General features: G+C 42.0%; 1 protein-coding gene across 8 annotated transcripts in view; it reads right to left on the bottom strand.

The window, feature by feature from the left end:
- Window positions 1-15086, bottom strand: part of SUZ12 (SUZ12 polycomb repressive complex 2 subunit) — a 38635-nt gene that overhangs the window by 2647 nt on the left and 20902 nt on the right. For 4 of the 8 annotated variants that reach the window (XM_075579901.1, XM_075579902.1, XM_075579905.1 and 1 more), the window contains 7 exons: window positions 14387-14564; window positions 9875-9963; window positions 9054-9197; window positions 7684-7713; window positions 6751-6908; window positions 6286-6484; window positions 5631-5710 (listed from right to left, as the gene is read on the bottom strand). In XM_075579901.1, the coding sequence (XP_075436016.1) occupies window positions 5631-5710; window positions 6286-6484; window positions 6751-6908; window positions 7684-7713; window positions 9054-9197; window positions 9875-9963; window positions 14387-14564 (878 nt within the window). The remainder of the gene's footprint in view (window positions 1-5630; window positions 5711-6285; window positions 6485-6750; window positions 6909-7683; window positions 7714-9053; window positions 9198-9874; window positions 9964-14386; window positions 14565-15086) is intronic. The other 4 variants (XM_075579903.1, XM_075579904.1, XM_075579907.1 and 1 more) reach the window with 1 other exon arrangement.

The raw sequence follows: 15086 nt of genomic DNA, 5'->3' as shown, positions 1-15086 counted from the left end.
TTTTCAAACAATGAGTTGTGTCAAGTCGTGTGGTAGATCTTAGTAGTTGAGGAAAAAGCGCGAATCAGGGCACTACAGATTTGTGAAATTTAAACTATTTTATTCAAGCCATAAATACGATGTTTTGACCCTCACTCAGGACTCTCTCAAGTGATAAAGTGGCCACTTTACCACTTGAGAAAGGCCTGAGTGAAGGTCGAAACGTTATTTATGGCTTGAATAAAATAGTTTAAATTTCACAAATCTGTAGTGCCCTGATTCGCGCTTTTTCCTCAACTACTAAGATCTACCACACGACTTGACACAACTCATAGGCCACGTGTCCGGCAATCTTAACATGCAAGAAATGACAATCTTCATGCTTTGCAAAGCAGTAACATGTATTATCCATTCATGCCTGAATGGGCCACAATACAAAACATCCAATACATTTTTTAGTTAATGTTTTAGAAGAGAAAAGGAGGGTGGATCCCAAAGTAACATTTTGATTCACTGCTATCTTCTCCTGTAAATACCAAACTACACAATGATGCACCCAGACAACTCCACTCACCTCTGGCATACAAAGGCTGACTATATTTCCCCTTTCTAGGACAGGTTAAATAAAATTATAGTTAGATTATTCTGCACCGGAGCACGTGTGCATTTAACCCTAGCAATAACATCGTTGAGATCTTTACAGAGAGACAATAGTCTATTCCACCCATTTTGTGCAGTGGGGAAAGAAAACTTCAGGATTACCGCTCGTCAGGTCTATTTAGTAAAATGGAATTACTAAAATAACCCCTTAAAGCAAGAGGTGTGTGTGACCCCAAATATACATTAAAAAAATATGGTGTGACGGGGTGAGCACAATGAAGGGCACTACTGAATAGCTTATACCCCTATATAAATGTGCAGGTTTAGATAACAGTAAGAACATGGATAAGATGCCCTGTAATACATCGAAGTTAATAGTTACTATATTCAAAATAACCGTGTGTTGTGTGTGGAGACTGGCGAGTATTTAACCCTTGGAGTGCGGAGGGATGGCGGCCCCAGCACCCCCTGCACATTGCAATCGCATGACCTCTTCCTTCACCGTAATCTGGAACGCTGTGAGGAGCCAGCTCCACCTCCTCCGTTCCCCGCCCCCCACTACCCCCACCGCCTGCACATTGCAATCGCACGACCTCTTCCTTCACCGTAATCTGGAACGCTGTGAGGAGCCAGCTCCACCTCCTCCGTTCCCCGCCCCCCACTACCCCCACCTCCTGCACATTGCAATCGCATGACCTCTTCCTTCACCGTAATCTGGGACGCTGTGAGGAGCCATTTCCACCTCCTCCGTTCCCTGCCCCCCCCACTACCCCCACCTCCTGCACATTGCAATCGCATGACCTCTTCCTTCACCGTAATCTGGGACGCTGAGGAGCCAGTTCCACCTCCTCCGTTCCCCGCCCCCCCCCCACTAGCCCCACCTCCTGCACATTGCAATCGCATGACCTCTTCCTTCACCGTAATCTGGGACGCTGAGGAGCCAGCTCCACCTCCTCCGTTCCCCGCCCCCCCCCCACCCCCACCTCCTGCACATTGCAATCGCATGACCTCTTCCTTCACCGTAATCTGGAACGCTGTGAGGAGCCAGCTCCACCTCCTCCGTTCCCCGCCTCCCACTACCCCCACCTCCTGCACATTGCAATCGCATGACCTCTTCCTTCACCGTAATCTGGGACGCTGTGAGGAGCCAGCTCCACCTCCTCCGTTCCCCGCCTCCCACTACCCCCACCTCCTGCACATTGCAATCGCATGACCTCTTCCTTCACCGTAATCTGGAACGCTGTGAGGAGCCAGCTCCACCTCCTCCGTTCCCCGCCTCCCACTACCCCCACCTCCTGCACATTGCAATCGCATGACCTCTTCCTTCACCGTAATCTGGGACGCTGTGAGGAGCCAGCTCCACCTCCTCCGTTCCCCGCCCCCCCCCTTAAGATTACATGCAGCTTTCCACATGAGCAAAACGCGATCTTCCTTAAACAGCGAGTGAAAAGCCCATGACGTAGCCGTTACATCATGGGGCCGTTCGATGCCAGACCTCATACCCATGGTGGCTATTCATATGGCACGCAAAGGGTTAAAAGACAAGTTGGTTTTTGTGTAGAATATGAAGATTATAAACCGCCATGACTGTGTGCCCATGCCAGGCAAAATCTCTTTTCTCCAGCACCAAATCCTCCCTTGACAAAGTCAATGCGAAACGTACTGGAGCCATGTGTCTTACCTCCTATAATTACTGCAATGATTTTTAATAAATGCCGTTTTATCTCCAGCATTCTTACTTTCTCCTCACGTGCTAACTACTTCCTGTTTCTTTGTCTGCTTTCTGTGTAAACTTTATAACTAGCTGATTCCCTATCTGCCACCAGGCGATGTGCAATATGATGTCACCAGATACATAGCCTACCTGGTACAATAACCAGTGGCTGACTTGCTTGTCAGAAAAATTGTAATCACTCTGAACAGAAACACCTTGATCTCAGGAACCATCATGCTAAATTTGGTTACAATATCTTAAAAAGGAGCAACACACTATTTTTTTTAACCCATGAAAGCATGAAACCCATTTATTTCAGCTACAGGGACCCCTTACTGCTAGAGATACTTACCTCCAAAGTAGGTGGCGGTAGCCTCTCCGGCTGAGCTTTAAAGTTTAAAGCTTCTGCATCACGCAGTCAAATAGGAAGCGACGCCTGAGGTCATGGCTTTCTATCGGCCCGCAGGCGCGTTGAAACGCTGCCACAACACGAGCAGCTACTGGCACTTACTACGGCGGTATCTCCGGAAGCAGGGGGTCCATCGAGCTGAAATGAGTGGGGTTCAGCTCCGGAATCCCCGGCTTTAATCCGGTGTCTTTTATTTTTAATGTATACAAAAAAGGTGCTTGGATTGCTCCTTTAAGAGGTGTCAAAACGCATAGTGAACAGAAACAACTTTTCTAAATATATAGTAGATATATGGATTATAGAGCGACACACTATATAAATATAGATCTGCTCCATATTGTGTTTATATATATTTATATTAGAGTCACACAGATCCCAAAAATCAAGAGGGGTTCTTCATCCTCTTGCTTTAAGGTGTTATTTTGGTAATTCACTCTCAATAGACATGACTGCATTATTACTGCTCGTCATCTCCCCACTGCACAAAATGCGGGGAGTCGACAATATTCACTTTGTGTAAAGATCACAACGATGTTATTTGCTCGGGTTAAACGCACACTATCCTGGTGCAGAATAATCAAACTATTTGTATTTGACCTGTCAGAACAGGTAACGCCTCTGTATGCCGTTTTCTGAAAGCAGACCACCAGAGGGTCACTTATCAAAGTTGTCTGGGTGTATCATTGTGTAGTTCTAGTAGTTACATAAGAAAATTGTAGTGCACTTGCACGTCACGTGGTGACAGAAGGGACTAAGTAAAGTGGGCTTCATTTTGATCCAGATCTTGAGCAAGGTCCAAGAGAAATAATCTCTGATTCAATAAATTCTTCACTTATGTTCCTGTGAGGGCGTCTTTGGACAGATTGATTTTTTTTATAGCACCAAAACCAGGAGGGTCCTTTAGAGTAGAACCACATTACTTTTAGGTCTGGGGGGGTGGGGGGGGTCCCAGGTTCCTGAAATACTCAACGGGAAATTACCATTGAATGGCTGTTTAAATGTCCACATAGAACACTGGTAACTCTCACTTTGGCGGCACACCCTTTCCCCCCCAAAGCAAAGAACAACATGGCTCAGCTAAGGAAGACCACCTATCGAACCGCTTCAAACCCGAGTGCCCCAAGACATAACCTGAACGTCATAAGGGCCAGCACACATGGGAACCAATGATGACCAGTCAACGCTCGTTTTCTAGGGGGAGATCGAGTTCACTACTCCAAGCGCGATTGGGGCCTGCCCGTGACCATGTGATCGCTGCACCAAGCAATCACGTGGTTGAGATGTGGAAGTCCGGTGCTCACATGGGTAAGAGGCCAATGTCCCCTAGGCACTTCCTTTTGTGGGAGGAACAGGAGTGTCACAGGCAAAGTCTTTCCCCCTTCCTAATTTTTATTGGCCCTCTCTTATGTACAGGCTGGGAGACTGGTTCAGTAAATACTTTGATAAGCAACACCCCCCTCCCTCAATAAAATGAAAGATTTTCATTTTAAAGAAACAAACAAACGCCAAAATGCTTGATTTACATATGACTATAGGATTAAAGGAAGATCTATTTCAAATAGGAATTGGACTTTTAACAAACCCACAGCAAATCCATCCTTAACCCCCCCCCCCCCCCTGAACATCTTCAGTAATGATATAAAATGGCTAGGAAATTCACCACTTCATCCAAAAAGCTAAAGATCTATATAGATATGTATATAGCATAACAGAAAAGCAGCACTCCCGAGACAGCAGTGACTTGCCTGGGCGCACAATATTTAGTGATTCTTAATGTAAAAGTAAATTATACCACACTCAGGTTACTTTGAATAATATAATCATAACTACATCAACTATTCCAGACCTCTCAAGATACATCCGTGTTACAAAGAAACCCCTTTAAAGACGACTAAATACTGTCAAACTGCAAAAGCACAGAAAATCTGGGGAGTTGGAAACCAGGAATCTGTGTGGTTACCTAGCAACAGTGAAGGATGAAAGAAAGGGCCCCTCCCCGTGGGTAATGTATATATGTGATTTAATCAGTGTATACTAAGAGGAAACAGACAATCACAGGGATAGGACGTGTATTGTGTTGCACCCAAATGCATGGAAATATCCTGCAGTAGCAGTATGAAAGTAGTCAGTACGATTTAAATATTACCCAATGTTAGCAAATGTCCTTAGCAACGCTCTCCATTACTTTCATACTGCAGGATATTAACATGCATTTGGGTGCAACACAATACACGTCCTATCCCTGCGATTCAGTCTGTTTCCTCTTAGTATACACTATTAAAATCACATATATACATTACCCACAAGGACAGGCCTTTTTCATCCTTCATTGTTGCCAAGCAACCACACAGATTCCAGGTTTCTAGCACCCCACATTTTCGGGTGTTTTTTGCAGCTTGACAGTAGGAAGTCGTCTTTAAAAGGGTTTCTTTGTAACACGGCTGTATCTTGAGGGAGGTCCGGGAATACGACCTAAATGTTGATGCAGTTAATAAATCTTGATATTATTCAAAGTAACCTGTGAGTGCGTAGTATAATTTACTATACATACATAACCCAGTATCCAGGACAAACGTCACAAGTATGCACCGCACACAGGAATACAGCACCACGCAGGAAGGATCATAAATAAGTGCATTAGAGTCCAAAGTTTCGCTCCCCATGTTGACCCGATGAACGTCACTTGAGGGGACAGAAACGTTGGCTTATGTGGACTCTTATTTTGATGCAGCCTACCTGCGTGGTGCTTTATTCCTTCATCTACTGCTACCTGTGATGTTTGTCTTGGACCCATGCCTTGGGCGATGTACGTGTTTACTACAACTACATTTGATACGTTCAAATGCCAATATTATGCCAGTTGTGTTTATTTACGAGTCTATAGATTAAAAAAAAAAAAAGCGATCATGGATGATGAATGAAACTTACCCATGTTTCATGACGTGCAAGTTCCACAGTTTCATTACTTCCTTCTCCCCTTCGTTCACATCTGAAAATTCCTCAATTTGCTATTAAAAAAAAAAAAAGAAAAAAGAAATTATTTTTTTAAACAGTTGGAAGTGTTTAATAGGACTATATGAGACAAATTAAAAAATGTTGACCCACATACTAAGCCTTTATTTTCATTGAATTTAAGGATTTGTCAAGGAGATCGGTCACTATGCCCACTTTGGGCAGAACAAAAATGTTATGATGTGGCCGCAGGAATTTACATTTTTATAACTGCAAAATACTTTGGGAGAAAAAAATGAAACCAGTTGCTCTGTAAATAAAGGATTTTTAGTTAAGCTTCAGTTAATAACGATTGTGAAATAAGTCAGTGTGACAACCATTTTGAATTTCATGTGTTGATGTAGCACTCCCGATATTAGAAGATATCCATCTGTAAATCTAATGTTTCAACCACGTAAAAACCTCATCTTTTGTCGGTAGGAGCAAAAGCCCCTAAAATAGCTTTAATGTAGTCGGATTTTAGTTTATGTTCTTGCTCATAGTTTATATTTAGAAATGCTGTGACATGTTGCTCTTAGATCTTCACAGAAGCGCAAAGCGAGAGACTTTAATTTAGGAAATTGTTAATTACCGTTATCGTTTTCTCCCTTAACCACTCTGGATCTTTCTCGTCTTCGCTGTCGACTTCCATTTCCTGCGGCCTGAGCGGTAGGCAGGTATCACTATGGAAATACAGGCGGTTGTGCCCACTGCTATACGTCCTCTGCTGTTCCACCTCTCCGTCTTCGGACTCCAGAAACTCGGACATACTGGCTTTCGTACGTTTTGGTCTAGATAGATAGGAGGATTAGCACTTGTAAATCGTGTTGATATATTTTCATCTGTTATAGAAACCAAAACCCATTTATAAGGAGTTACATATTTTCTGAGAACTAATAAATCGCATTCATTGGGCCAACGCATCTCTTCCAGAAACAAAACATGGAAAGCACGGCAAACACTTATGAAGTGATGACCAATTATGGCTCTTTATCACAATAGATCGATCCATATATTTCTACCAACAGGTTTTGAACAACATATCAAAGATATCTACCTGCACACAAGGATGTGTGTGATTGGTGTCCTCTTGACAGGTCCATTACGGCTAAAGGCAAACCCAGGTTGACGATGAATATCCTGAGGATTTCCTGCATAGGATCCGTCATAGCATTCATTGATGGAAACATCTATTCTAGCACCTTTTGGATGATACTGTGAAAGAAAGCTACATTTACACCTTGTATGTGCACATTCTAGAAAATGAATAAACATGTTGGATGAGACACAGGCAGAGAGTCCACGCACGGTGAGGGGCGTTACCCCCAATCTGGCAGTAACCGCCAATCAAGGTAACGGCAGCTTCTGCCAGATCGGGCGTGATACCACGCAACGTGCGCCGAGGACTCCCGGGCCTATAGAGCAATTAAACTGCATTATCTTACTGGTTAATTGAAATAGTCAGGCGGTTGTGCTTCAGTCAATGCAATAAACCAGATAAAGAAAAGGAAGCACCGAAAAAAAATCCCACAGTAAGGGATTACCAGAATGCAGTATTCTAGGTACATGACAAGATATAATTACTGTGAGATTGGTTTTAATATTGTTAACCCTCCCTCTGCCTTTTACGCAGAGAAGCATTTGAGATAATTACATATTATGCAGGACGGTTGATGCAAGATATATGTATGTAGTGATATACCATACAACCATTAACACCAAGTTCTACAGAAACACCTGATGTATTGTGATGCTACTGAAGCCAATGGCACAGCTCAGATCTATACACCGCAAAAAGGAGGTTTCGGGATTTGCGTTGCTTCTTCTCTGGCTGTTAAGTCAATACGTAAATTGTTGCATTACATCACAGGACACGTTGCTGTTTAGATAGGGCGGCAGGTTAACAGGTTACACATGGAGAGTACAGAAACAGGAACACAAACCTGAGGCCAGTTATACCATACTCACAACGTTCTAAACATGGACTTACTTCAATTTTTCTCTTTACTGTTGCCCTGTACTTCGGTGACAAAGGCAGAAAGTCAAGCATTGCATTATTAAAGCAGCATTGCATTTCTAAACAGGAGCGGAGGGGGTGCACAGAAAGGGATCTCTGGGGTTTTCTCCCTTTTCGTGAAATATCACGCTCCTAAAACATTACTCTAACACCTCCCCACTTTTGTGCATATCTTTGCCAGCTTTGGATTCCACACCAATTGTCCCTCTCATTTTAAATACAGGGAATGCTTAGACAACAGGAAAAAGGTAAAACGTTTCTGGGTAGCACCAGAAAGTTTTTTTTTTTTTTTTTTTTTTTTTTTTTAAAGCTTTATCAGAACGCATCTAATGGACAGATGTAAATCTGCTCCCCCCCAAACAGTCAAACACTGTTAAGTATGTTTGTTTGACATACAGAAAAACTTCTAAACATACTTTTAAATTTAAATGCGACATGCAATGCTCCTTTAATTTTTTTCTTTTTTAAAACCGACATTGTGCTGAATGATGCCCCTAAAGCTAGAACAAGGAACATATTAGAACAGGGTTGGCCAACTCCGTCCTCAAGGGTCACCAACAGGTCAGGTTGAGGATATCCCTGCTTCAGCACAGGTGGCTCAGTCGTTGATTGGGCCACCTTTGGTGAATCAGGGATATCCTCAAAATCAGACCTGTTGGTGGCCCTTGAGGACTGGAGTTGGCCACCCTTACACTAGAAGCCCTCTGATTAACACGGATATATCCGTGTTCTTTAGCAATGTCTTTGGCGGCTCAAACACGCAACATTACACTGACCCTGCAGGAGAAGATGAGAAGGGAGACACAGGGTGACTGCAAGAACCCAAAAGGCAGCAGCAGCTGCTGCTGAGGAAGAGGGAGCTAGGACGATTGCAAAGGTTTGTAGTTCAGGTATTTCCACCTAATATCAGTTAGTCGAGTTAGTGCAACAAGTCTACATGGTAAGGGCTCCCCAAATTCAGTTTTTGAATGCAATAAAGGGACCAGGTTTTCAGGGTAAAATGCCTAGGCATGCTGTTTTAGAGAATAGACTATGCAATGACACGAGCCGAGGAGAGGTCCCGTGATTGAAAAAGTGCCCACGGGGCCACCACTGGCACTCAAAGGGTTAAGTATTAGACAAATCTTGATAGCCTGGACTGTTTAGTTGCTGCCAAAAGCTCAGCTTGTGGGATCCCCACTCTACGGGATCCATGGGGTGGTGTTCTTCAACACTCTACTTCTGGTATCCCAGAAGCAAGATTCCACCAATGCCAAGAAGTAGGTGACATTGTTGATAGCAATGACCCAACCTCCGGCGTGCTCAGCAGTAAGGACGTTAGTATATGGGAGCGAGCCACATACCACGTAATTGAAGATGAACCGGCTGTGACACAGCTTCAGATGTTTGAGTAAACTATAGAGCTTCCGACAGTTCAGTGTGCACCACGGGCAATGCAGGTCATCTCTGGCTTCAGTTTGCTGCCGCGTGTTGTTGTTGTATAGGAACTGAGAATACAACAAGATGAACAAATAGTATTCAGGACATTTTCAAACAGCGCCATATTGTGCAAGACATATTTCAAAGAGATATCTGATAGAAATACCAGTCAACCCTGCCTGTGCAGATGTAGTAACCCTTACCATCTTCGTGACCGCAACAGTAGCAGCCCGGAAGGATTAACGCTGCGGTGTGTGTGTGCGCATTCAGAAGTATGGAGCCCCTCGCAGAGAGATTGCGGCAGACAGACACCAGCGCCGCTGACACTAGCTTTTCGGCTGCAGCGCTGGGTACAGCAAGTCTTGCTACATCTGCAAATCTAACCAACAGATATCAGCACTAAGGGGCATTAGTGTTTTTTTTGTTTTGTTTTCGACCCAAAAATAAAAAAGAACCAGTCTGGGAAAAAAGGACCGGCAAGTGGACTAGGGTTAATAGCTTAGTCATTTGTAATGTGGAACCCGGATTTGCAACGGTACACACACGTCAATATTCTCAGTAAGAGCACTATGTTTTACAAAGATGAAGATCCAATCCTAACAATTATGGTTAAAATAGGTTGCTTACAATTACAAAGAAATACTGTAGATCGATTCATTCTAGAAACTCTAGTCCAAAGAAATTCTGGCCTTTCACTGCAGTGAATACACCAACTGGTTACCTTTTCTTAACTCATTTTTATTACCTGATAAAATATTCGCAATTTCTGTCGAGGTTCATTCAAAATGTCCCTTTCTTTTCTTGCTTGTAGATCTGATAGCGATTCCTTCACAGCTGGGAAAAGGAGACAGTGTATATAGCATTACTTAGGTTGGGCACAGCTTTTAAAAAAGGAGCAATCCAAGCCGTTTCTCTTTTTTTCTTCATTTTTAAAAAAACAGGATTGAGCAGGGGGCCCAAGGAGCAGAACCCCATTCATTTCAACTTCGGACCCTGTATTTCCACAGATACTTGCCTCCAAAGGAGGTGCCGGTATCTCTACAGTTTAAAGCTGCAGCGTCACATGGGACAATAGGAAGCCGCAACGGGTGATGTCCCAGCTTCCTATTGTCCCGCAGGGCACGGGAGCTTTGAAAATCAGCCATAATTTGATCCCAAAGCTGAAACTAATGGGGATCAGCTCTTGAGACGCCCTGCTTTAATCCTGTATATAATAGATACATTTAAAAAAAAAAGAAAAAAAAACAAATGAGGGGGGGGGGGTGGATATTTGTTGGTCTGCAGCTTTAAGTGCTATGTTCCATGTTATAAAGTTTGTGTCGTATTCATTGAGAATTTGTGCATCACATGCACAAGCTGTTCTCTTGTAAATGTTTCTAAAACACACAACATACGGGGAGAACACAAGATGAAGTAACATAAAAGTACAAATATCTATACAAGTAATTATTACAACACTTATTTTCACCATAGAAGTCAAAAAAAATGTAATCCAATTCTGTCTCAAAGTTTGAGTATTAACCTACAGATCGAGCAAATCACCCAGAGCTTACTTTGGAAAGGGTTTCACTTATGAAAAACACAACATTATTCCCGGGCTGTAAACTGCTTATGAGTTACAGCTCCTGTTAGCCAATGAAATACAAAGACAACCAGAGGACTAATCTAGGGAGCTTGAACCTTCAGGGGACAATAGCACCACAGGGAAACCTGTCAACAAGTGACAGCCATGTGCTGCTGGCAGCCTCCTTTATCTGCATGTTTACTGCTGCCGTTATTCCCAACCACTAAACCGTGCATACAGCCACAGTAACATCCAGTATCACAAGTAAGGGTTTCTACATTTCAAAAATGCTAACCAAATGGGAGATAAGTGACTTGCCCAAGGTCACCAGGAGCCGACACTGGGAATTGAACCAGGTTCAAACTGTCGTTGTTTACAGAGCCAGTGTCTTTACTCACTGAGCCATTCCATAATAATAAATAATAATAAATAATAATAATATCATTAATAATGATAAACCTACAAATATTTACATGTAATTTATATAATCCAGCATAAGCCATTTTTGTTCATTACATTTTATGTTATAAGTAACCGGTACCTAGTAGCAGAAACCTACACCAGAAAAACAAACTTTAATATAAATGTTCATTAGCAATGCCACTTAAGCAGTCCAAACTCTTCACTTAATATTTTGCCTAATAAATGCAAATGGGAAGGTATAAATACAAGCAAAGTGAAAGGAGTTCCAGGTACAACACATTTTCCAGTTTTGAATTTAGTTCAACCGCTATGGTCTAAAATATCCATCATCATATCACCAAGAGAAGTGTGTGCATCTCAAAGTCATTTAAAAATGCGTGTTCTGTATTTGGTACACAAGATGCCCCTGAAAATGACTCTCTTATAAAAAAGGAACACTGCACAGATCATCATTTATTATAGATCCCTGCTTGAGGTTGAGAGCACCAAAACAGTTGCTCTACAAATGACCCCCCCCCCCGTAAAGAAGCAATTCTTGCTACCAATTTATTTCAGGGATTTTTTTCTCTCCCATTCTGAACCATTCAACTACAACCCATGTAAATTAAACAAAAATCTCACCTTAAAATAAAAATAAATCCACACTGAATTGCAGCTCAACTCAGAAAAGCAACACGGGTGTGTTTCTACAATGGTTTTTGAATGCTTGAAGCTTAAAAGAAAATCAGCCATACACGTTAAACCATGCTCAAGCAACCATATTTCATAGGCAACAAGACTACAAACATTTCAACTGCAACCTCAACATGGCTTGCTTGACAAAATCACTTGTAAGAAATGTTTAAAACTAACAATAATGTTGACCTTTATGAGGGATAGCATTACAAATACAAATCGTAATAATGTTAAGTTACTTCTACAAACACAAATGTTTGTTTTTTGCTCTTTTTAATGATTTGTAAACTTGTTCTTTATTTGCATTTTTTGTTAAGATCAATGGGGAGTGGGGTACAGAACATAAAACGGGGAGGATGTTACTTTTGAATTACATTGCTTTGTATCAGGCATATAACATCTTTTAGTGGGGAGACAATAATGACAGCACTGTTGGGACAGCGTTCAAAGTAACTAGCACAATAATATAACTTAAAAAGACTGGGAGAGGGAAAAGACAAAAAAAAGGGTGTCATCACTTTAGCAACAGTTTTCCACCTGTCGGTGTACCATAACAGTAATGCCAACAGATCAGTAAATAGGCACACGTACCTTTGTGGACTATTGAGTACCGAATACCCTCCAGGCCCTCCTCCTTGTTTTAGACCGATACGAAACATATCTCACCAAGGTTTCCTCATGGGATGTGTTTTTTTTCCTTCCTCCCCTCCCCCCCCATCTTTAACTCATGTGTTTTTAGGGCACTTCCATTATGTGTTTTCAGATTTGGAGAGTTCCCCTAGCAATATATCTATGTCCTATATAGGTTCTCCACGGTTCCCAGACTTCTAGGTATTTCTGTACTGTGTCATTTTGTATCCCCGTCAGTTTTTCCATAAGACGGGATCCTCCATAATCTCTCTTTTACAGCGTGTATGGCCGGCTGTTCCTGTTTGCAGGCTTTGGCTATTTCAATTGTTTATTTGAATGCTTTATTTGAATACATAATTTGACAGCGTATCGTATTAAGCAGTTTACCAAGCCCAAAACTAGGTCACACGGTCGGCATAATGAAACCGAAGCAGCAAAGAATGCCATTTATTTGTGCTGCTTTACGTTACTTTGTTTTTTTTTAATCTTTCACTTTAATAAATTATTTTAAATGCCATTTTTGTGCAAGCAGACATAGTACAACTATGAGTAGACACAGGAAAGGGCCCTATAATAAAGAGGGTGGCTTTATATCAGCCACAATTTTTAGAGTGCTGGCTTAACAAATAGTTGGCTTTAAATGAAATCCATATAAATGAACAGTTCCCCAAGATCCTCCACCTAATGGTTGTCCACTTTCGCTGGACAATGGTATGTAACAATCTGCTAGTTCAGTGAAAGCACGGAAAGGGTTTTCCCCATAAATAATACAACTTTTGATAAACAGGGACAGCATTAGCAAGACACAAAACATGCAACTTTAGCTCTTCATTATTCTGATTATTTCTCTCAATGTCCTCAGATACCATGCATGGAACAAGCAAACCATTGAAAGTAGGCCAGTGTTTGCATTGTAAAGAACTAGAAGACTATACTACTAAAAAGAACCAAACAAAGCTTTAATAACTCACGGGAAAACAATACTCACATTAAAGCTGCAGTTCAAGCTGCAGTTTTACTACATATATATATATTTTTTTCATTCAATATGTGCATCAATACAATCTGCACACTGACAAGTGATTGGCTAAGTTGCTGATCGATCCATTCTCCTGTAATCGATCGCTGAAGATTCGGCTCGTGGGTTCTTTATATCACTGTTAAGGCTGCAGCAGATTACCCAAGATGCAAAGTTCTGTGTGGAAGATCATGTGACCAGGTAGGCACTTGATACAATTAGTGCACTGCTAAGCCTCGTTCAGGGTGCTGGCTTCGGAGGGTGGGCGTGCTGACGTGCTTGCTGCAGTGAGAAACAAAGTATTCAATTTGAATACTTGTTGTCAGGGTAGCAACTGCCCTGCCTCCGAAGCCCGGAGTTGAAGCTGACGACAGTTTCAGTAAACGAAAATTTCGTTTTTTGGAACTGCAGCAGCGTCACAGGGACCCAGGAAGCCAATGAAATCATTCTTCAGAATGATTTCAAGACTGCAACACGGATCCCTGCTCTCTGTCTGTGACCGGGAGGATTTTAGCATGTGACGTCAAAGACACGCCCACTGAACGACAGAACGCTGGGGCTGTCGGCAGGGGATGATCGGACGTCTCCTACAAAAGTAACGCGTGCCCTCCATATCCCAAAGCAGGCACCCTGAACGAGCCCCTAGAGGGCAAAAGGGGTGTACCAGAGCCTGTCTCAGAAGAGAAAGGGGATGAGACTTTGAAAATGGTTGCTATAGAAACAAAAATGCTTCTTACATTAGAATACATTAAAAAATTACAAATGCGACAAGTATTTTCTCATAGTACAGAACTGATTTATATTTAAAAAAAAAAAAAAAAACACATGTAGGATATTGCTTGACTGCAGCTTTAATATATGTGCCTCCATATTTACCTTATGGGGCCACCAACCAATTTCAAAACATACTTTCAAATGAAAAGCAATTCCTTTTAGATTTGCCTTACCTATAGTCTGTGTGGGCTTCACAGATGTAGGCTTATTGTCTTGAGGGAGACTTTCAGAATTGCGGGTTGCAAGAGGCTTTGCAATTGGTGCAGTAGATTTATCATTTGTGTCACTTGTCCATCGAAGTGTAAACTGGAGGGTGGGTCCCTGAGAAAAGGTTTCAAATGGAGGCAACCGCTGCACAGAAAGAAACATTCATTTATTAAATATGATCTATAGCTCTGACGTGCAACATATGCATCATTTACAAATCAACTGAAACAGTGCTTAGATTTTTCTGGGTGAGATCATTTATACATTGTTGGAAGCTCTCGACACAATCCGGTTCACAACACTAATGTTGACAAACCGATACCAACTAAGTCCTCAGGAGAGAACACATTAATAAAGCACTAACACCAGACGGAATCTCACCAACAGTAAAATGGTGTTGAAATAATCGGGTAACATGTTTTATATTCTATCCTGCCCCCCCTCCCCCCCACCACCAGTAATTCTGAGTAACTAAACATTAAAAAGACAACAGAAAATTACTTTTGTATGAGATCTATTTTGTGTTCTCTCGCGCAATTTGAAACAAGTGCGTAACTCTGCCTCCAATATAGATTAGAGCGTTGAATCTACGCCAAAATTGTAGTAATAAAGTAACATGAGCATTTTCCTTAGAAATCAGGCTATCCAACGCATTCCTAATAATGC

The sequence above is a fragment of the Ascaphus truei genome, chromosome 22 (assembly GCF_040206685.1).
Source record: "Ascaphus truei isolate aAscTru1 chromosome 22, aAscTru1.hap1, whole genome shotgun sequence".
Classification (NCBI taxonomy): domain Eukaryota; kingdom Metazoa; phylum Chordata; class Amphibia; order Anura; family Ascaphidae; genus Ascaphus; species Ascaphus truei.
This window is presented reverse-complemented; position numbering and strand designations above follow the sequence as displayed.